The sequence below is a fragment of the Gorilla gorilla genome, chromosome 6 (genome assembly GCF_029281585.2).
Source record: "Gorilla gorilla gorilla isolate KB3781 chromosome 6, NHGRI_mGorGor1-v2.1_pri, whole genome shotgun sequence".
In the NCBI taxonomy this organism is placed as follows: domain Eukaryota; kingdom Metazoa; phylum Chordata; class Mammalia; order Primates; family Hominidae; genus Gorilla; species Gorilla gorilla.
In genome coordinates this window covers 97664578-97688052 of record NC_073230.2, presented here as the reverse complement: position 1 = coordinate 97688052, position 23475 = coordinate 97664578, and the positions used below count along the sequence as shown (strand labels likewise).

The 23475-nt window shown below is 37.1% G+C and overlaps 1 protein-coding gene across 7 annotated transcripts in view; it reads left to right on the top strand.

Moving 5' to 3' along the window:
• CDK14 (cyclin dependent kinase 14) overlaps positions 1–23475 on the top strand; it is a 635487-nt gene that overhangs the window by 546275 nt on the left and 65737 nt on the right. For all 7 annotated transcript variants that reach the window (XM_063708268.1, XM_019031337.4, XM_063708269.1 and 4 more), the window contains one exon: positions 129–272. In XM_063708268.1, coding sequence (XP_063564338.1) covers positions 129–244 — 116 coding nt within the window. In that variant the 3' untranslated portion in view covers positions 245–272. The remainder of the gene's footprint in view (positions 1–128; positions 273–23475) is intronic.

Sequence of the window (23475 nt, the reverse complement as noted above, 5' to 3'; positions counted from 1 at the left end):
ATCAAAACATACCATGATGTTCAGTGTGCTGGGCATCCAAACTTGCATCTCAGTCTCCATTTTTTTTAAAAAACATGATTATAAATATCTATAACTATATAAATGAAAACTTCATATTCTGTCCACAGTGTCTTCTATTTTTACTGTCCCAAATGTGAGATTGCAACCAGAAGCTGGAGAAAGCATGCGGGCCTTTGGGAAAAACAATAGTTATGGCAAAAGTCTATCAAACAGCAAGCACTGACAAGCAGCACATTCTCAAGAGCACACAGGTAAGGTGACCTGCTTTACCTGGAAAGTAATATTTAATGGATATTGAACGGGTTCTTTAAGTGAAATATTTCAGACTCGTTTTTTCACCAACTATCCTATGAGTCTCTTGTGTGCATTATGGCATTCATCAGAACTTCTATTGAGATAGAATGCACTCAGTTATTTCCGTATTTTCAGGCACCTACTAGATTCTAACTAAAATTATACTTATGCTTTTATTTATGTAGTCATAGGCAAACCATTTTAGTTATAAGCAAGTCATCTTAACTACTCACATTCCTCATGGAGATTAGAAAAAGGTTCACTTTGGGCTGTATCTAAGCCACAGACCTACTTTGTTTTGCCCATGCAGTTTTTCTAATTAGTTGTTCTCATTTTAAAATGGGGAGATTATACACAAAATCTAGATTTCTGGTTTTCCTTGAAAAATAAGCAACTCTAGCAATAATATTGCCTTCACATTCCTACCAGAAGTGTTTGCGTATAACTGAATCATTGCTGCCTCCTTTGGAGGGGATGTAGACTCCCCAGTTTAGTTTAGCTCCCATCTGGGCCACTTCACCTATTTCTGATTCCTGTCTGGCTCCTGGTACGGACCTTATCATGATGAAGCTTTTCTCTTTCACTATCAAATTCTTTGTCCTCTACTATTCTGCAGATAGGAAGCATAATCTAAACTTGGCAACCTCTAGCCATGTCAGCCTGGCCCAGTCATCACATCACATCACGTGTGCTACGTAGTGACCAGCCTGGGATGGCAACTTCTGAAAAGGCCATCTTTCTTGATTGCCAGATGGAAATGCCTAGTATTTTTGGAAAATTTTTAGTGTATATATATATATATATATATATATATAGTGTGTATATATATATATATATAGTGTGTATATATATATATATATTTTATATACATATACACCCTTAATGTAACACAAGTCTCTGAAACAAATAGAGAACAAATGTTACTGTGGAGAAGGCTTTTTATGTGCTGATTTGTAGAGAAAAGTGTGTCTTTGTTCTGATATTCAGTAATTAAGTGTTCAGGCCAGACATGGTGGCACATATCTGTAATCCCAGCACTTTGGGAGGCCGAGGCAGGCAGATTGCTTGAGCTCAGGAGTTTGAGAGCAGCCTGGACAACATGGTGAAAGCCTATCTCTACAAAAAATACAAAAATTACCTGGGCGCGGTGGTGGCATGTGCCTATAGTCCCAGCTACTTGGGAAGCTGAGGTGGGAGGATGGCTTGCGCCTGGGAGGCTGAGGTTGCAGTGAGCTGAGATTGCACCACTGCACTCCAGCCTGAGTGACAGAGCCAGACCCTGTCTCAAAAAGTAAATAAATAAAATAAAAAGTGTTCAAGTAACTCAAAGGATATATGCAGCATTGCAGTAGTTCCTCTTCCTTCCTCCCTCTCTTAGTTTGAAATATGTTAGCAGGCTAAATTGATAGCATGGTAAAGAGAGCAAATTTTAAACTGTACACATTGTCTTGTGGGTAATCTGCCAGTATCTTGAGCTACTTCTGGACTTAGCTTTTGAATACCTCAACATAGGGGTCAATTTTGGCCTATCAGGGGCATGGTGGAAAGTTATGAATGATTTGGAGATAAAAGATCTCCAGATAAAGTATGATGTATAAATGACAGAAGATGTTACTGTTAAACTTGCCACTCCATAGGTAAGAGTCTTCATTCTTCATGTTATTTCTCCCTGTTGAATAAAAAGCACAACTCTCGGTTGCATTTGTACTCCCACTCTGAATTTCAATTGGTCAAAGAGTGGGGCTAGGTTTTTGACAAGCTACCTCCTGGTATTGAGAATGGTTTTAATTCATGAGGGTTACAGCATATGTTTTTTTAAAGTATTTAACCTGCATTATCATAATGAGGGCCCCGGCTTTATAAATCCCTTCACCAATTCAGTGGAACAACACAAAAAGTGGACTTTATTTGTGCTGCTGCCTCATACACACATGCACACAAGCAAGCCTGAATTTCAATTGCAAGGCTGTGTTCCTCTTCTTGGCTCTTTTGAGATCCTCTGACCTGAGCCCAGCCAGTCAAAGCTGCTAGAACGTGTTTCAGCTCAGCTCCTCCTTGGGAAATCAAATCAAGCTCACAGGACAGAAGCGTTGCTGAGAAAGTCTCAAAGGTTGCTAATTGAAAAGAGATTTTTTTAAAAGGTGCTCAGAACTACAGTCATCAGTATATAAAAGCCTTTACAAAAATGTAAAAACGTATTTTCTTCACATATATTTTTTAAACTAGATGTCAGGTTATAACACAGTAGAAGCTTTTCCTCTAGAATTATTTGATAGCAATACAAATATTTTTTCTATGAGGTTTGCCTTTTTCACATCAACTTGTAAAGCTTTTTTTTTTTTTTTTTTTTTTTTTTTTGTTGAGACAGAGTTTCAGTCTTTTGCCCAGGCTAGAGTGAAGTGGCATAATCTTGGCTCTCTGCAACCTCTGCCCCCGCCTGGGTTCAAGCAATTCTCCTGCCTTAGCCTCCCGAGTAGCTGGGATTACAGGCGCATACCACCACGCCTGGCTAGTTTTTGTATTTTTAGTAGAGACGGGGTTTTGCCATGTTGGCCAGGCTGGTCTCGAACTCCTGACCTCAGTTGATCCACCCACCTTGGCCTCCCAAAGTGCTAGGATTACAGGCATGAGTCACCGCGCCTGGCCCAATAAAGCTTTAATATTATTGTTGGTGTAGTTTTCTTCCCATCCAAATGCCTCAGCATGATTCAACATAATGCTGAGGAAACAACTCAATTTCTCAGAAAAGCTACAGGGAAGATGGATTCTAAGAGTTTTCTGTCAGTCAGCAGAAAAAGAAATTATTTTAATGTCTCACCTTTGTGGAGTTTTTAAATAAATGGGACCATCTTTGAGATCAAATAATATAGCCTATTTATTGGCCTATTATATCTTGTGGAATGGCCTTTCTCTGACCAATACTGAATATCATATAGACATTATAGAGCAAAATGTCTATGTAGATAAGGTATCCTTAGAGAAAAATCTGTAATTTCTTAGACTTTGATTTTGCTGTTGCTGTTGAATTCATTGACTGTTTAGAGAAGGCTTTGGCATCTTAAATTTCCTCAAATGTCCCAATTCTTTGTAATGCCTAGAGAGATTGGGAAGGAGAGGGAGGCCAAGGGGGTTGGGGGCTGAAGGAGACTAAAACTGTGGGCCGGCCGGCATTTTAACCACCTCTCTTTGGGGAGTTACAAGGAGGTAAATGTGGAAAATGCATTATATTACTTCTGTCTTTGAAATGATAGAGGACTGAGTAGACAAGAATGTTTCAAGTCCTAATTTTTCTTCCAAACCTCAATGCCAAATTATTTCTTTCCTTGCATACCAAGGTCACTTCAATTATTTAGTTAATAATGCCAGATTTGCATAAATTGGTCTTAGTGGAAAATCTAATGAGATGCATTTGGCTTTGCAGCAGAAAGCAATTTTGGTTTCAGAGTCTTGTAACCAAATTAAATAAGAAGAAAACCATAAACACCTAAGTTAAAAATGGGATAGGTGCCACTGGATTATCAAAATACTGTGCTTCTTACATTTTGTTATCTTCTAAAGATATTAGTAAAGATTTCATAGATTCTTCTAATTCATTTTATCAGCACTGATGGGTAAGACCCTTCTAAAGTCTGAGAGAGCCTTAAATATACATAGAAATTTTCCCCAAGGAAGAGACTGGAAGCTGTATTGAATACCACATCCATTAGTATGACTTATTTTTGCATGCAGTGATACCAAACACATCCCTCTGGTGAGCTTAATTTTCCACTTACTGTAAACTGGCATAGAAAGTGATGGTCACTCTACTTCTCCTTTAGCTAAATATAAGGGATAAGAAAGGTCTCTATTCTTTTAGATATGTTTTGTAATTTTTCTGAAATAGTATGTGCTCATTATGGAATATCTCTTTTCAATGAATCAGTTGGTTCACAGACCCCATTCCTAATAAATTTACAAATGTTTGTCTAGTGCATGAAAGAATTTTATTTGGTTCAATTGCAAAAAGTTAACTGCATGCATATTTTGGTGACCCTCTCCTTACCTTTTAGCCTCTTATTTCTGCAAATCCACATTATGTAGGAATTACATGATAATGAAAAAAAATGTGTCGGACTCTCTACTTGGTCATTAAGCAGTAATTTCCTGTAAGTAGGCTGTTAGGTAAACAAAGTAGAATGCTCAAGGAAATTTAATTAAATGAGATAAAGATTTTTTTAGAAACCTGCTTTTAGACAGAACACAATGCACTGGTGCTTAAGACTGTGGCAGCACTGTCTGAACGTTAGTAGAATGGTGGTTCTTACTCGGTAGGCCACCTAGAGCTGTTTGCCATCTCAACCGCCATCTCAACTCTGGAAACTGCTCCTAAAGAACAGCCACCTATTGCTCTCCTCCATGCTGTGACATTATGGCGGCTCACTTTTTCTGTCTTTGCATCAACTAACACAGCTTTCATGTTCCCTTCACTTCAGGGCTTCTGCTGACTTGTTTCTGCTTATTCATGGATTCTGCTTATTATCATTTCTCTTTGTCCCTCTACTTCTGGGGCAGTCTGTTGCTGACCTCTTTTTGCCTCAGATTCAAACCCTCCCAGAGAGTGGCTCTGATTGATGTAGCCATCATCATGAAGTAGAGAGCAAAGCTGTTGTGTCAGTCACCCCCGTAGAAACTGCTGACTGACTGTAGGCTGCCTTGAGGTCAGGCTCTGAGCCCTGATCCAGTCAGCTGGGCCCAGAACTGGGTGGCCAACCTGTTTTTAAGGAAGCATTTGGAAGAGACCGCTGGGCTTAGCCCTTCAGAAACTTGGAGAAGCTTTTGGAAAGCAAGCAGTATAGCTGGAAAGTGCCTTGCCTGGCCTGTATACTACTGAGTGAAAAATCAGGCAAGTACAGAGAGAAACTCCAGTTCTGATGGTGTGATATCTTCATTGTGTGATATTTTTAACTATTGACTAAAGGTCCTTTTAAGGTGTGTTGCATTTTCTCAACTATAGACACAAACGGAGATAATATCCATCAGCACTTTTCAATATATAAGAAACACAAGTGTTAGATCTAGGTTTCTTTCAGTACTAGGAAGATTTATGGGGTTTTTCCTGCAAAAACTGCCATTTTCTGCATTATCCTACAATTTTTTTTTCCTATTAAACATCTGCAGTTTTATTATTTCTGTTATCTCATGTAATTGACAACAATTGTTGAAATGACGCTCAGGGGGGAAACAAACCTTAGTGTTCTTTGCAGGTTTCATCTGGAAGATTCCCTAGTTGTTACCATTACCCCCACATGACTGCCAATTAAAAAATATATCTTATTTGGGAAATTGACAGCACTTTGAATCTCAAATGCATGATGCATATTATGAATATCCAAAGGAGAAGAGGCCGGAATGCTATTAGTTTCCCCACCTCACCTTACCTCACCTCCACCCCACCTTACCTTAGCTTCCTGTCTACCGTGGGGAGTCTGTTCTATCCTTTAAACGCTAATGCAAGTTTGTTTCTTCTCTCCTCATTGTCCCTTCTCTGCCTGTCCACCCCTTCTTTTCTTTGGGTCAACTCTGATCTGTACTGTGCACCACTACCACCCTAACCCCATGCAAGTGTAGGCAGAGGACTCGCAGGCTCTCACCACCTACTGGGATGGTCACAAAGCAGAATGAAAATAAAGTTGTATCATGCTTCCTTCAGAATGCATTCTTAAAGCATTTTTGTTTTGTTTTGTTTTATTTTGTTATTTGTTTTTTTTTAAGAGACAGGGTCTCGCTCTGTTGCTCAGGCTGAACTTCCTGTGTTCAAGCGATCCTCCCACCTCAGCTTCCTGAGTAGCTAGGACTACAGGTGCGCACCAGCACACCTGGATCATTTTTAAATTTTTTTGTAAAGATGGAGTCTCACTATGTCGTCTCAGCTGGTCTCAAACTCCTGGCCTTAAGCGATCATCCTGCTTTGGCCTCACAAAGTGTTGGGATTACAGGCATGAGCAACTATGCCCAGCCTTCAAGCATTTTTTTTATATTGACATAATTTCATGTCTACAGAAAAGATGCAAGAATAGCACAAGAATTCCTGATACCCTTCACCCACTCTCCCCAAAGTGTTAACATTTTACTACATTAGCTACATTTGCTTTATCATATTAATTCTCTCTGCCATCACATACAAATTTGTGCACACATACATTGTTTCACTAAACCATGTATGTTACTCAAATGAAGCTCCATTATCTTTAAATATTTAACTGTGTTTTTCTTAAAAACAAAGAATTTAGAGTGATTTTTTTTAATAAAAATAATAAATTTTTGCCCTTTTTTTCCTTTTTTTTTTCTCTGATTAAGGTTTTAAAAAGCAAAGTGGCTAAAATAGAGGAAACTGGTTGATGCTTCACAAATTGGTTCATCAGCCTATGGATCCTTGAAAATTGACTATATTTTTGTGATTCAGCATTTCCAGGTCAAACGAGCTTTCAAAATGGTGAGGGGTGGGGGGAATAGCACCTGCATCTTCTGACTTCTGAAAACCCAAATTAATTTCTTAGGGACTATTTAGCCAGCAGCATAATATGAGTGAAGCTTTCTTATGAATAGTGGGCCCAAGCTGTGATGTGGCTAGTAACCACAATATTTATTACAAGGAAGTTAGCAGTCATTTATAGAAAGTAGTTAGAATCAGTTCAGGTGCTGTATTTTTCCTTTTCATTTAATGTTGATTCTTATGAATTTGGGATACAGAAGGAATTGTCTATGCCCTAAGTGCACTGTATTGTATTATTAATACCAGTATAGCAGCTGAGTCCCACTAGACAGTCTTTGTGGTCTGCTGATACTCTAAGAAGTGTCTAAGCATAAAAGGAGGCTGTTTGAGTTGAAGTGGGCTGATGGTCTGGGATGACATTTGAATGCACAGAGGACAATGTCTAAATGACAATGTCGAGAAGGAAAGGCAAAAAGAAGCTGGAAACTATTCCCGCTGTCCCATGGATACTCGTCACTCCTTCTGCGATATTCTTCACATGGGAGCTTTGTCTGGGTAGAAATGGGGAGTGGGATCAGGGAGGGCTAGACACTGGGGCCTGGGGACAAGAGCCAGGGTTTCATGTCCTTAAACACATTAAAATTCTAGACAGATAGCAAATGTAATGAAAATTGCAACCTGAATATGTTCTGATAGACAAAGTTAAACACTTTAGCTAAAGTATTACAAGTATAATTAACAAAAAGTTTGCAATACTCTGAATTGCTTCTGTGAATAAAGCTTTTAAGAGGATCAAATTGGTTGTGCAAATGAATGGTTTACTGAGCATCTTTTGGAATTTAGGATAGCTGCTTTCTCTGCTAACCAACGCATGCACACACACACACACACACACACACACAAACACACACCATTCATACAGCCAAAAAGAATAATTTTTCATCAGTCCTTGAGTTGTGAAGATAACATCATAGATTAATCAAAGGTTACTTTTCCATTTAGGGAAATAAGGTACACAATCTAGAAAAAAAAATACAAAAGTTAGAGTCATTGGTGGAAATTTATCTCATTATAAAAATAACCCTGTATGCTAAGCATGGAATCAAATACTGAACTGTTAACCTCAATATTTGGGTGAATTTTTTCCCTTTAAATCATCACCATTCTCTTAATGTAGTTTGCATTATGTATAGTGCCCTTGGATTTTTAATTGCTCTGGATTATCATTTTCAATGCAATTAGTAAAATGCCCTCAATTACATATAATAATTACTGTAAATGGGGCTATTGGCCTAATTACTATAAATGGGGAAAGATGTGTGATTATAATGTGCAATTAAATCATGTACAGTATTTATTTTACATTATTACATACAATGGTATAATGATAACACATAATTATATTGTATCTTTCCTTGGTCAACAAATCTACTCCATATTAAGATACCTAGAGTTGTGATACATTGCCAAATTAACCATCTCCAGGATCATTCTTCCTAAAATAATAGGGTTATTCTGTGGGCCAAGGCCCCACTAAGTTTAAATATAATTAAATAAACTGATTCTGCACAGGCAGGAAAAATCTGGAAGGAAAAAAATTATTTCACCTCTATTAGTTAAGAATGCCCAGATTATCCTCTTTTTGTCAGTGTCAAGAATTTAATCCTCCCTGGTGCCCTACCAACCTCCACCATACCTGTTTGTTTTTATGTGAATATGTAAAAATTAACACCCCTAAATGTTGGGAACATTTGAAATATGCCTGAGAAAAAAAGAGGTTCTTTCTTCACTGTGGCAAATATTATCATCATCCCTAGTTTACAAATGCACACTTAACGAGCTTATAGCACATAATTAATTCTGCAAAGGATGCTGTTTGACAGAGTGGGATTATGAGAATTGCATATTGATAGTGGCAGGAGAAATAAATCTATTTTCTCTACGTAAGGTGGGATATATCTTGTGTTCTTTAGAAACTGGCACATCTCAGAGGTGTTGCTCTCAAAATGATCTCAGGATGGAAAGAAATCAGTAATTACAGAGCCAGGCATTCAGTTGTGTCCTAATTTTCCCACCAGTTTTTCAGTGTTTCAGCTGCCTCAGAGACTTAAAGTATTCTCATTAGGTAGCTGCAGAGGCAGCCGCTTGCCTACTCCCTCATTCTCTCACTCGCTTTTCCTTTTTTTATTTTTTTTTCCTTCCATTCCTGCCTTGGGAGTGACTGTGAAGATCATTTGCTGGAATGATTGGCAGGTTAGAGGATTCGATCAGATGAGTTCCTCTTAGTGCAGGTCAAAAAGGCTAGTTAGCAGGAGCTGTCGAAAAATGCCAGCAGCATTCGAAATGGGAAATGTCATGACTTCGAGGCAGGGGGTGCCACCTGGAACAGAAAGCTCTTGGCTCATTAGCAAGTTACAGGATGCGGGCTTAACTGGAGGGAGCAGGGAAGGAAAGATAATACCCAATAGGGAAAATGATTGTGAAGTGGAATTGATTTCATGTATAATTTGTTTATCACTAGAGGGGACAAATGCTGTCCTTCTGACATGAGCAGAGGAGTGTGGACTATGAATGAAGCAACTTAGCATAATCTCCAGGTTGAGCTTTGGATTTAAAGAAAGCAAACTTCTTTATTCTTAACTGTGGAAATGATCAGGTCATGTTACATTAATTAAAGCTGACATACTCTCAAATGTTTTATCTGGGCAATTGTGGCAATTCGACAGAAGCGGATAGAGATGGGCAACTTTAGAAAATAAGAGGGATTTTCCCCCCTCTGCTAGTGTGGAAGACTAGCTTAGTTGCATACTGAATTATAACAGGGTTGGTGTTTATACTCAGTGGTTAGCTAGGCTGCACATATCAAACCAGGGTTCCGGATTCACGTGCAGTCTCATTGATAGAAGAGACCACATGCCCTTTGGGAGATTTGTGTCTAATCCATGTGAAAAAATGTATGTACATTTTAGAATATGACTGTGTCCTATTTTGGTACAATGTTAAAATTTTAACTTCTTTTTTTTTAAAGGAGAAGTTCTCCAATTTCATTGCTGCCTACATGTCAATTCATCTAGAATTTAATATTCTACTATAAAGTTAACAATTTACAGTAACCTTATTTACAAACAAAACTAAACTAAAAAGTTGCTGTTATAGAGGAAATTAATCTGCAGTTTATAAAAAGAGAACACAGTGGCAAAACAGAAAATAGTATTGCCTCGCATGTATTCATACTAAACTCCAAATTAAAGGCTTCCAGTATTTTTACAATGTATCAAATGAGCTTTTGTTTAAAGCCTTTTTTTAAACATAAATTCCATCCGAAAACGTATTTTGTTTTGATAAGAAACTTTTATGATATCATTTATCTTTTGGCATGGAGATCTTCATCTTGTTAAGTCACAAATGCCACAGCTGCAAGTCTTTCTGGCTGAACACTAAAGGATGTTTACTTAGCATCCAGATTCTGGTTAAAATGTATATTTTCAAAATGTCTTTGCCTTGGGTTTCTCTTAAATATTGAGACATTTTATGAGGCAGTTGTTAAATAGCCAAGGCTTGTTTTATCAAGCAGCCTCAGACTGCTGTGTAATGTGAATAGGAATCTTAAAACCTCCTAGTCCAAAACACTGGTGCAAAATTCATTCCATTCTGTATTCAGCATAAAAAGCTTAGCATTAAGCTACTGTATATAGCTGTCAAGATATACTGCATTAGTTCTGTCAAATATAAAAATTTAAACATCAGTGTGAATCCACTCATCCCCTCATTTGGGAATTGTATTGTGTGGTCCAGAAGCTGGCCTTGAAAACAAAATTTTTATAGAATGCTGTCTGAAATGGTTCACCTAATGTTAAGATTTTTTTTCTTTCACAGAAACCCAATTTGTTAATAACTGACAGATTTATTAGATTAATAAATAAACAAACCACTTTGAGGGAAAACATTGTCAAAAAAAGTTATAATAAAATAATTGGGTATAGTTGTCTACAAGTAACAAGTAGGTTTCCCAGTCTGTACCTTTAAGTAAGAAGCCCTTACCACTCAAGACAGGCAAGTTGAAGGCTCCTGGCCCTGCAGACTGCAGGGGTGAATTGGTGGTGTTTGTGCATGCCTGGTCTCATTGCCTACCCTTTTCTCCAGCCCCTCCTCTCAATTCCGCATTGCAAAGTCAGCTCTGCACTCACTGACTTCTTAGACTCTCCACTATTTTACATTCTTCTCAATCCATCTCCTCTCCATTAACTAATTGCTGGTACATATTGACATTCTTATGTTTATCATACTCTTTGTTGAACGTTTCCACAACTCTGTGGATTGAGTAACCATGTGTTAAAAGTCTTACTTTCAGTTTTGTGGGTTCTCCTCAGAGAAGGTCCCTGGATACTAAAGAAAAGAAATGATAGTTTTATCATCGTCTTTTATGTCAGCAGGTCTCAAAGTGTGGTCCATATACCATGTGGATCCCCAGGGGCTTCATGCCCAGGGCCTTCATGGGGTCAAAACTGTTTTCATAATAACACTAAGATATTCTTTGCCATTTACACTGTGTTGACATTTGCACTAGTGGTGCAAAAGCAATGGAGGGTAAAACTGCTGGCTCCTTAGCATGAATCAAAGCAGTGACACTCTAAACTGTATTCCTGGGGACTGTGTCTTCACAACCACACAATTCAATTTTGGAGGGGGTGGAAAAAGCTTCACTTAATAATATTCTTGATGAGGAAGTTAAAAGTATTGATTTTATTAAACCTCTACTTTTAGGTAAATGTCTTCTTAATATACTACTGTGTGACTAAATGGGAAGTTTGCCTAAGTCATTTCCACTGGATACCTAGTTACCATGGTTGTCTCAAGGAAAACTCTTGTACAGTTGTTTGAGTTGTAAGCTGAACTAACTGCTTTTTTCCAGGCATATGGTTTTTACTTGAAAGAATGACTGACAGGAAAAACTATGGTTATTCAGACTTGGGTATTTGGCAGACATCTTCTCAGAAAGGAACCAAAAATGAGTTCATCACCAAAGCAAAAAACCAATAGTAATTTGTTGATAAAATTAGAGCTTTCAATAGAAAATTTGAATTTGAGAACACTATGGGTAGCTTTTATTTGCCACTGTGAACTGGACAGTGATAATGAGATTGGTGGTAATATAAACAAATGTGATTTTTTTGATATTATATAGTGAAACGTGTCAACCTTTGAAATACCTGCATAACTCACTAAATCAGTGTTTTCCAAATGATCAATGCATGTTAGCAAAATAATGCATGGATAAAATATTCACTGAAAGTTTAAAATAAACCAATAGATATTAAGGTAACAGAAAACGAAGAGTTCATTGATATAGTTTCAGATTCCCTGGTACAATTAACCCTTAAGAAACTACCACTTGTTGAGTTTTGTTGTACTGTAAAAGAAGAATATATCTGAAAGGGCTATTAAAATACTTCTTTCTTTTCCAACTACTTATCTGTTGTAGTCCCATATTTTTGTCATTTGCTTCAACCAAAACAATGTATTATAATAGATTTAATGTAGAAACATATTTGTGAACCCAACTCTCTTCTATCCAGCCACTCATTAAAAAGATTTGCACAACTGTAGAGCACTGCCACTCCTCCCACTAATTCTCTTTGGAAAATGTAGTTATTTTTATTTAAATTCTGTTTTCATGTTAACATGTAATGAGTTCTCACATAAATATTTTTAATTAACAGTTTTAATTTTGAATATGGTAAGTATCAGCAGCTACAAACCATAGAAGCAAAAGTTCTTAGGGGGTTCCTTTTAACTTTTAAGAGTCTTAAGGGGTCCTAAGATAAAAAAGTATGAGAAACACTGCTCTATTTCACAAGTGTCATGCATTAACTCTAACATACAAGTTATGTTGGTAACATTTTCCTTCTTGAAGAAATTACTATTCAGCACAAATTTTTTTTTGCTATATGAAATGATTCTGGATCTCTCGATTTAATATCTCAATTTTTCTAGTGTACAATAGATAAAAATCCCTATTCTTGTGTTCACACAGGTATCATCTGAAAATTACAATAGAGCATTATTTACTATCCTCTTGATGACTAGTAGGCCAAATCTTGAGAGACTTTTACTGTATATTAATCTTAGGGGCTGTGACTTTCCTTTTTTATATGCATCAAGTTTGACCTCACATGGAGAGCCTCTGGCCATATGATACTAAATCATCAGGCCATTTTACATAGCTTGCTTATAGGACTCAGAAAGGCTTTCAGATAGCTCCTATTAGACACAGCATAAATTCAACTTTATGTCAGAAAAAGGGACTTGGGTCTTTTCCCGCCCAGCTCCCATGAAGTAACTCATGGAAATCTGGGTGCATTTGGGGTTTCAGAATCCAGAATATCTGCTCAACCTGAGTAGCAGTCAGTCAGATTAGGGCTGTGTTCTTTAGTTTTTTATTTTTTTTTTTGTTTTTGTTTCTTGAACTCTATTTTGAAGTACTTTTAGATTTTTTAGAAGAGTTGTAAAGCCAGTACAGAGGATTATGTCCTTAACCCACCTTCTCCTAATATTAACTTTATTTTTTGTGACCTGGATGCTTTTGAAGGGTACTGTTCAGGTATTTTGCAGAATGTCCCTCATGATGCTTTCTCATGATTAGATGGGGGTTATGGGTTTTGGAGAAGAATACCACTAAGATGAGATGCCCTTTCACCACTTCATGTCAAGAAGTACATGATATCCACATAAATTATCACTGGAGATGTTGACCTTGATCACTACATTAACACAGATAAGGTTTTAAAGCCAACGTGATATCCAGGATGTAAAGTCAGAGAAGCTGGAGATCTGGGACAGGTTCTCAGTCAAATGGAAAGAACTCTAAATGGTAACTGAACTGACAACAGGGCTGTCTAATGTCAGAATCCGAAGAGAGAAATTACTCTCAAGGCTTCAACTTTCTAAATGAAAATGGGTGGAAATGGAGAAAGAGTCACCAACAAAGCGGGGAATGTCTGAGTTAAGAACCCTGAGATGTTCCAGCCTTTGACTCAGGATCAGTGATAGAATTTATAAGGGCATCTGACAGCGTGTGGAATATATTTTGTAAACATGAATAAAATGTGGCTACTTTACAGATGTTGGGAACAAAGCAAGTGTAGCCCTTCAGTATTGAAGTCACCTGTTCATTTGTCTTTCTTCCCCACTGGAATCTAAATACCAGAATACAAGAACTCATTTACGGTTTTATCCTCATTTTACCATTATATTTCCCATCTCCTCACATGGCACATAATCTATGCCCATTAAATATTTTTGAAATATTGATTGACTTAGTGAATATCCAACCAACTCACCATACACCAATCTCTTGTTCTTTTAGGAAGTTTTTTTGTTGGTTGGTTGGTTGGTTTGTTTTTCAGCAACCACTATATTGGTGCTCTACTAGACAATAGTAAGAAGACAGTTCCAGCTTCAAGACACTCACAATTTAGGGACACAAATGCAGTCTTTTAAATTTCAGGATGATGAAGGGTACAGCAGAACTTTGCATGAAGCTATATGGGAGAGCAAATAAGGGAAATATTAATTTTGCTCGAGGAGATAGCAGAAGTTTTTCCAAAGGAAGAGATTTTGAACAAAAGAAGGCATTGGATTTTGCATGGGCATACAGGAGGAGAAGGATGTTTTCAAAAAGAGGAAACAAACACCAAGAGCAAAGCTGTGTCACAAAGTGCAGCATCTCTAGGGACTGATCTGATAGAGCTAAGGGGCTGGGAGATACGGAGTGAGAAGACACGCGCAGAGAAAGTCATTTGAAGCCCGATTCTGAGGGTCTTGAATGACATGCTAAAGAGTTTGGATTTTCATGTTGTTGCCCATAGAAAATATGTATGACTTCCTGGTCACAGATAGAAGAACCAAAACATCTTCAAGCTGAGAGATCCTTTAGGAATCATTTAACAATGCTAAAGGAAGATGTATTTTTTTTCTTCTTTGAACTTATTATGTTAGATCATGTCTTGAAATTAAGTAAAGAAAATAAACAAGATTCCATTCACATTTATGCCTAATTTGATGTTAGCAATTTTACCAACACTTACTCTTCTCCTTCTATTCATCCTCCAGCCATGACATTTTAAATTTCAGGATGATAAAGGGTACAGCAGAACTTTGCGTGAAGCTATATGGGAGGGCAAATGAGGGAAAAATTAATTTTGCTGGAGGAGGTTGCAAAAGTGACTGCAACTGTGTTGTGACTCTGTTATAGACATAGTTTCTTGATTATACATTTATCAGCATATTACAACGTGTTTCTTAAAAGTAATATGTAAATTATTTTAAGTTAAAGAATATGCCTTTTCTATTCACATATCTTTTGTAAAATGAATAACAATCCCCTTAATTTAAATTTTGTGAATATATAATATTTCATATATTAAGATACATTGGTATCATTTGGGAGAAATGCAAAAAATGGAAAAGCGAGTTTCTAGGGATAAAAATTTAAGACAATTTTCAAAGTTAAAAGAAATGTTTAAGAATTCAGTATCTTCATGGTCTTGTATACTCAGCAGTCAATTGGTGTGCAAAAGTGTTTTTATGAATAAATTCATACTCCTGTCTATGTACTTTAAGTCCCTGTAAGGGTTAACTGTAGTTTCAGGCCCAGTTTTGCCTAAACTCAAATACACTGTGAAGTATTTGACAATATTAAAGTCTGTCTAACCAAATTCCTTAAACCACCTTAATGGTTAGTAACTAAAATTTTCAGGGATAATTATGATAACAATGAAAAAAATGTTGAAACAACTAATGTAAAACAGATTAAACAAATTGTTAAGAACAGAGTAGACCATTTAAATATTTTAAAAATAAATAAGTAAATTAAAGTTTACCAAAGCAGATGAAATATGATACAGTCTTGAAAATTGAAGTTATTAAGCCAAGTAACATGGAGAAATACATGGGATAAAGTGAAAGTAGAATATTTTGCTTGTACATATAAAATTTATACATAAGAAATATGAGTGAAAGGAAGTATATTGAACTGCTGTGTCCTTACTTTAACAGAGAAAATGGTTTTACTGATTTTATTGTATAATTAAGAAAGTTAATTTACATTTTTATAGCCATATTAGGCTGTCACTATATTCCAACCTCAGAGTCCCCTTGGATGGGTCGAAGTTCTTTGACGCTGTCTCATTACCAGATTCTCCTCTGTAGATCTATGTTGAAGAGTCAGATACTACGCAAGCTAAGCTCATTTTACAACCACAGGGCATTCCATGAGTTAACGTTTAAAGTACTTTCTGTTACCCCTAAGAAATGCTGATAAATTAATACTAGAAATAGCAGTACCCAGATGATTAAGAGATATCATAGAAACATAATTTAGCCAAAAGCAAAAAGGGGAGCTAAAGGAGTCCTGTCGGCATAAGAATTTGGGACTCCGGATTCTCCACCTGCTGCTGATCTCAATGGGCTTTTCAAAAGGTGAGGGCTTTTTGTGGGGGGAGGGCATTGAGTCTTTTTAATGAAACAATACGTGCTTTCCTATGCCAAGACTAATTCTATAACATTGCTTTGTGGGTTGAGAGGATGGAGATGTTGCAAACAGCCATGACTATTTTCCAGTTTGATCCACTTGACTATAGCTCAACAGCTTGTAGCTAATGGAAAGTCTTTGAGGTAAATAATTGTTTTATCACTTCACCTCATCCCCTAAATATCTCCTGATCATGGCATTGTTGACCTACCTGCAAGAACATGCTACAGTCCTCAGAGGTCCACTGTCCGCTTGCCCAGACCTGAACTATTTGCAAAAGGTCAGAAATTAATATTCTTGACCTTATGTATTTCTTATCTGCAGCTAAGGGGTAGAAAGACTGGGAAGGCAAAATCGTTATCTTTTGTTTGTACTCTTTGTAGTGCAGAGTGCAAATAAATTTTGAGAAGAAAATTTCTATTAAGAAAATGAATTTAGGCCGGGCATGGTAGTTCACACCTGTAATCCCAGCAATTTGGGAGGCCAAGACAGGTGGATCAGTTGAGGTCAGGAGTTTGAGACCAGAGTAGCCAACATGGTGAAACCCTGTCTTTACTAAAAATGTATACATTAGCTGGGCAGTAGTGGCATGTGCCTGTAATCCCAGTGACTCGGGAGGCTGAGGCAGGAGAATTGCTTGAGCCTTGGAGACAGAGGTTACAGTGAGCCGAGATCGCACCACTGCACTATATAGTCTGGGCAACAGAGTGAGACCCTGTCTCAAAAAAAAAAAAATAATTTATAGAATTTTTTGTTGTGTGTATATACAAACATATCTTGAGACCCTGAACCAGCTTATTAAATTGGCCATTTTATGTAGTATTCAAATATGTATGTATTTACATATTTGTATACATATATATTTCTGTCAAAAAAATCAATGTGTTTCATTTTAAATTTTCTTTCACTTGTAACTTTCCATGCAGTGCTTCATTATTCAGTAAGCTCTGCCTTTTGAATTGTTTATTTTCCTGTACTTTTCAATTTCCACCTTCACTTCATCTCTTTACTTGATATGTTACCAGGGAGGAACAAAAAAAGAAAACTGGGGGACAGAGGGTTGGGGGTGAAAAGGAGGCAGAGCGGGGAAGACTGCTGAGGGAAAAAAAAAGATTTAAATGAGAACTAGAATGAATGCCTCACTTGTTGGCTTTTAGCACAATTACCATACCTTAGGAAATATGCAGGGAATAGTTAATTACAACTAAATGAGCCCCCTTTTAGAGGCAGTGGCAGGCCCAGGGATCTGACTGTCAGAGCTGTGAAAGACATTGAATTGGAAGGCTGGTCTCAGTGTCAGGAATAGATGGTCTGCAAGGGTGAGCCAGACAGAGAAAAGATAGCCGGGTAAGAGTAGCCTCAGACAAGGGAGCCATGTATATATAGCATTTGCATACTTTTCCTGCAAAGAGGGTTTAATCCAAAGAGGGAGATTTCAGTATTGTCAGTCAGGCTTTGTTCAGGGTGAAGAGCAGAAGGAAATCAGCTGAAGGGGCCTTTCTCAAAGCCTTGGTCTCAGCCTTGAGGTTGTCCTAGCAAAGTTACGTTCTTGAGGGTTGTTTGCACACTATTGTCTGTTTGAAGATCTTCTAAACCCAAAGGGCTCAAAGCATCCCCCTTTGCCAGCACAAAAGAAGGGAATTTGTGTGGTAAAAATGACTTGTGTTGCAAACTGAACCCAAGCACGCTTTGTTCTTACACAAAATACTCTGAAGTTCCAAGGATGTCTTTTAGAGCCGGACTCAGTGAGTCATACCATCAAAGTGCTCACAGGCTAGAAAACCAGGTAAAACCAACCTAAACTTGTGTCTTTCTTTGCCAGCTCAAAAGAGACCTTTGTGTACTTCCTAAAGAAGATGGCTGAAAAAAAATGAGGCAGATAAAAAATAATTTTTATTGGCATGGATCATTTTTGCCCCATTTCCTTATAGCATTTTCTGATACATAAGTGTTTATGCCTAAAATGGAGGCAGATTATTCTGGCAGTTCAGGTTGTCTTAGCACCCGACCAGCCTTATCTTTTATCTGGCAATGTGAGTTTCTGACTTTGATCTGTGTCCAGTTTTCAAAACTATGCCTTCTTTTCTAAAATATGATGTTCTATGTGGTATACCATGGTCTACTCTCCACCGTAAGTTTTTCTAATAATCTACACATTTACAAAGAGGAGTGTTTAATCATCCAGATATTTATGGGTCAGAAGTCAAGGCTTGTTTCAGCTTCACTAGTTGATTTGAGCGTTACTGCCCGTAATCTCTACAGTTCAGGAAAGTATGTACTAAAAACAGACTCTGAATTTAAAAAACAGCAATGTACTTGTTTATAAGGGTAACATGGGTATCTGTGAGTGCCTTTTAAATTTATAATCTTCCACATGAAGCTTAATGCTTTAAAAATGTGATATCTTAACACATTATATATATAAAATTATAAACATACAGACTAAACATTCCTTGTAATGGATCCTGTAGGATATACAATAAAACTTGACATTGGAGTTTTGAAAAATATGTACGTATATACATAGAGCAACTAATTCAGCTTGAGGTTTTCTGAATTAAGGATATTCCTTTATCACTGTTTTAGTTTTTTTTTATTCTTTTGCTGGATTTTTGTCTCATTTTGAAACTTTCTTAAAAAGACCCTACACAAATGCAAAATAAAAGGTAATGAAAAATCTGTTTAAGGGTCTAAAAGACAAGAAAATGTCCATCTGGGTTTCAAAATAAAGGCAAAACTTGCAGCATATAAAAAGAAAGATAAAGCACACTTTGAAATTCGCATGAGCCATCTTCTAAGAGAAAAGTTATGCCCTCTTCATTGATAATTAGGAAATCTTTTATCAGGATAATCATATTTTGGGATTCCCACTGATGTTATAATGCTAGTGGGTGTGGATCACAGGTGAAGTTGGAAGCTAAGACATTGACAATGCCCAAATTAGAGCTTTCTAAATTTATAACTGTGGATAGAATTGTGCTTGCTGCTTTCCTAAATATGTTATTTTTTGTTATGGTTGAAATGCTTGTCTCTGATCTAAGTAAACTCTGCTTTGCTGGAAGTGGTGCATTTCTTTCTCCAGCTTTGCATTTTCCCCTGTGAGAAGCGTGTCTGAATTAGGGGGACCTGAATATACCTCTTTGTTGCTGAGCTTGTCAAGCACAGTGCTGTGTTCTCTTTCCCACCAGGAAGGTCAGGCCGCTGGGGGCCAATCTGTTTTCTGAAATGAACCCTACTATCTGTCCTTGGTGTCTGACAGATTGAAACAGTTATCTGCATTACTGTGTTTTCAATGCTATTTAAAAATGCCTTGCTTTCTGGGAAAAAAAAGTAATATGTAGGCTACATTGAAAAAATAAAAAATTTTTAAAGGACCGTGCTTTGGATGTTAATATTTATCTAAAAGGCAGATTTAATTAACTTTCTAAGAACATATTTACAGATTCAGGAAGTTAACTACATGCACTGTGCACACACACACGCACACACACACTCACACCAAGATAAGCCCTCACTTATGAGCTCTACTTCTAAAGACTTGTGGGGGGTGTGTGTGTGTGTGTGTGTGTATGTGTGTGTGTGTGTGTGTGTGTTTAATTGGAGTAATAAAATTATGAAGTGTGGAACTGTTTCAATTGTGGAGTTTTAGAGTAAGAGTCTTTTGTTCACTTAGATTTCAGTTTCATGTATTTTGATGAGAGGTATGTATAAAGCCTGAAGAAATTTGTACTGTGCTGAGCCTCACTTCAATACTCTCCAGATAATTGAGCTAATTAAATCTTTACCAACATTAACAAACTCTGGCATTCCTTGGACAGTGGATAATTATTGCATGAACATGGCAAGCTTAAACTAAACATGAAAATAGAGTTCTGTGGAATGGGTATTGAGTTTATTCTTTATTCATCTTTTGATAAGGTTTAATTAAAACTGCCTCTCTCCATTGTGGTGAGAATGAATGTGCTTGTTTTCTTAGTGAAAAGCAAATTATTCACTTCAGCCATGGTTCAATAATCAAAGCCTTTGCAAAGTTTTGGGTTATAGTGTAGCTGTGGGGATATAATTGCTGCAATTCTGTATGAAGGCTTTATCTTTTTTATTACTTTCTCTTATTTATTTTTGTAGAAAGAAATTTATAAAAGCCCAGTTTGTGATTTTGTGTGGAAGTGCATATGTTTGAAGCCTTGTTATAGGCTTGCTGTGGCTAGAGTTTTTAAAAGGTGTATTTCTTAGAGCCTCTTGCTAAAATAAAAAGGTGAAAAGGGACACACACCTAAATAGATGGCATTTGAGATGGATTTTTTAAGTTAGTGAAGAAAGTTTAGTAAAACCTTTAAATCCTGTGGTTGCCACTGTATTGACATAGTGCATTGACAGTCTCAAGGGTGAAAAAGCAATAGACCTAGGGAATTCTTTCTGCAAATATATATTTGCATTCTCTTTCACTTTCTTTAAATCTACCAGAAATATTTTTATTATTGTTCTTTTAAGCGGGGTAGAATTTTTTTATGTTGGTGATAATTTTGTAGCATGAATAGATTTTATATATATTAATGACAGCTGATTGTTAAATGTATTGTCATGACTATCCTGTGATTTCTATTTCTTTCTTTCCCTCTTTTTTTTCCTCATTTTTATAAAATGGGAGATTGTAAGGATATATAAGATATTTTATGGAACCAAGGACAAAAATAAAACTGGACCCTGGTTGTAAATTGGAAACAGGGACTGCAGCAGATCTCTTTCTTTCTCCATCTTTTTGTTGCCTTGATTCTGGCTTTCCCTGCTTCTCTAGTCCATGTGATGGAAGCCAGGTTGACTTGTCCTGTGATTTGCAATAACAAGCAGACATCATTCGAGGTCAGTGTTCCCAACTCCTTGCGAAGAGAATCTGTCCTTCTTAGACAAGTGAATCAGCCCTACATCCAAATTCGAGTGCCTCCACTTACCACTTCTTACTGCGTGTTTTCTTCATCAGTGTTCCCTCAAGAGGGAGGAAATGCAGACAGGAGCAAGTATTTCTTAATCTATAGAATTATTTTAAGGATTAAGTTACTGAATGCAGTGTTTTTTAACTCCTTATTGGATAGTGATATCAATCTAGTAGACTGGAAAAAGTACTTCGCAAGTGGAGTAGACTAAATGGGAAAGGAAAATGAGATGATCACATGTAGTAAAAATAATAAATATCATTTCATGAAATTTTTATTTCAACTGTATGTGTGCATGTGCATTTATGTCTATACTGAGTCACTTAATAAAATGCATTTTTTCCAGTGAGTTGTGGCCAAAACAAATTTCAAAGCAGTCACTGCTCCTCAGATCCCCTTGAAGGTATCTCTTGGGAGGCAGTGGAAAGGGAGAGGAACACTGGGCAGGGCTTCAACCCCATCACTCTCCGCATCAAAGTAGCTCCACTTTAATCTGTTTTACACTTTGTGTTTCCACCTAAGATATTTTTCAACAAAGGATGCAGTGGCCAAAAGTTTGAATGAATGATTTCCCATGTTCCTTGGTATTTTTAGAGCTAAGTACAGTAGCCTCCAGGACCAGAGCAAGCATTATTTTGGTTTTCTTTACTAGGGAGAGATCAGGAAACAATTCAGAACTTTTTTCTTTTCTTTTCTTTTCTTTTCTTTTTTTTTTCTTTCTTTCTTTCTTTCTTTCTTTCTTTCTTTCTTTCCTTTCTTGCTCTTCCTTTCTTCCTTTCTTTTTTCTCTTTATTTTCCCTCTTTCTCTGTCACCTTTCATTTTTTTCCGTTCATTTCTTTCTTTCAAGATGAAGTACAGTTTCCCTACTTAATCCCATTGAAAAAAACTCTGAGACTTAGCACACAACCAGGACAACACTGAATCAGATTGAACTTTAAACAGCCTTACAATTTTAAAAAGAGAAAAGCAGTGAATACCTCTCCCTGCAATTTTTCCTGTTTTGTTCTTTAGGACGGGATGACAGGCAAAAGTGAGCAATGGTGACACGAGTGAGAAGGATTTGGGCAGCCTCCTCACATGCTCAAATAAGGTCCTTTTAAAACCAAGGATCACGGAGAGAGACAATCTCTTTAATAGAAATAAATAGCAAGAGAACAAAGACTAAATAAGAAAACAAACTGACTTCCCTAAAAGTGCATTTTACATGACTTCCTTTGGAAAGTTGAAATAAATTTAACAGGTGCTTTTTCTGGCCTTGACATTGTATGAGGGGATCTGTGTGGCACAGACTGTCCTGGAGCCAGAACCTTATGTCGAACTCATTTGTTTAATCCTGAGTTCTGTTGTGTCTGTTTGAGAAAAGATGTGAAGTGGTCATGGGCTTCCTTTACTTTGACCTTATGTTAGTGAGTCCTTTGTTAATCATTCATTGCACTAACATCAGTTTTGTTGGTGGTAGACTTGATTCAGTACAGGCAGCTCTAACTCGGGAAGCAATATAGAATAGGGATTAATATTTTTGGTTAATACCAGCAACCTGGGCGTTCAGACTGTGCTATGCTACTTACCAGCTCTATGGCCTGGTCTGAGACTTAACCTTTCTCAGCCTCAGTTTTTCCATCTATAAATCAGGAGTAGGAATGGTTCCTTTCTTGTCAGTTTGTTGTGAAGATCTAAATAGGAGGATAAAGTATTTCGCACAATACTTGCTTGCTCCATAACAAGTACTCAGTGACTGTTATGAATTCCAAATTTCATGAAGTCTGTATAAATAAAAGACAGACGTATTCGAGATCTTTTATGATAGCCATTTTTTTGGTGTTTTTTTCCCATTTCTTTTAACTGAAATGAAAAAAAATAATCTAGACCATCTTACAATGTAGTGTATTGCTTGGTAAAAGTTATACATAACCATGACAGAAGGAAGAGCAAACCAGGGCTTGGTTTTGCATGAGGACATGAAGAAAAGGGATTTGTGGAAATTGGGAAAAGAGATGCAAGAGATTTTTGTACATCAGCAAAAAGCACAAAAGTTGCACTGAGTGTGTCACGTGCAGGGGATGGCAAGAATTTCCACTTGAGTGAAGCAAAGGAAGCAAGAAAGTGGAAGCAGTCTTTGAGGAAGTGTAAGTTTCATGACCCTCAGTAGGGGGCCTTTCCAGAAAATCGTCAGTGTGACGTAGTCATGTAGTTAAAGTGGTGGGAGATGGACAGAGAAGAATTA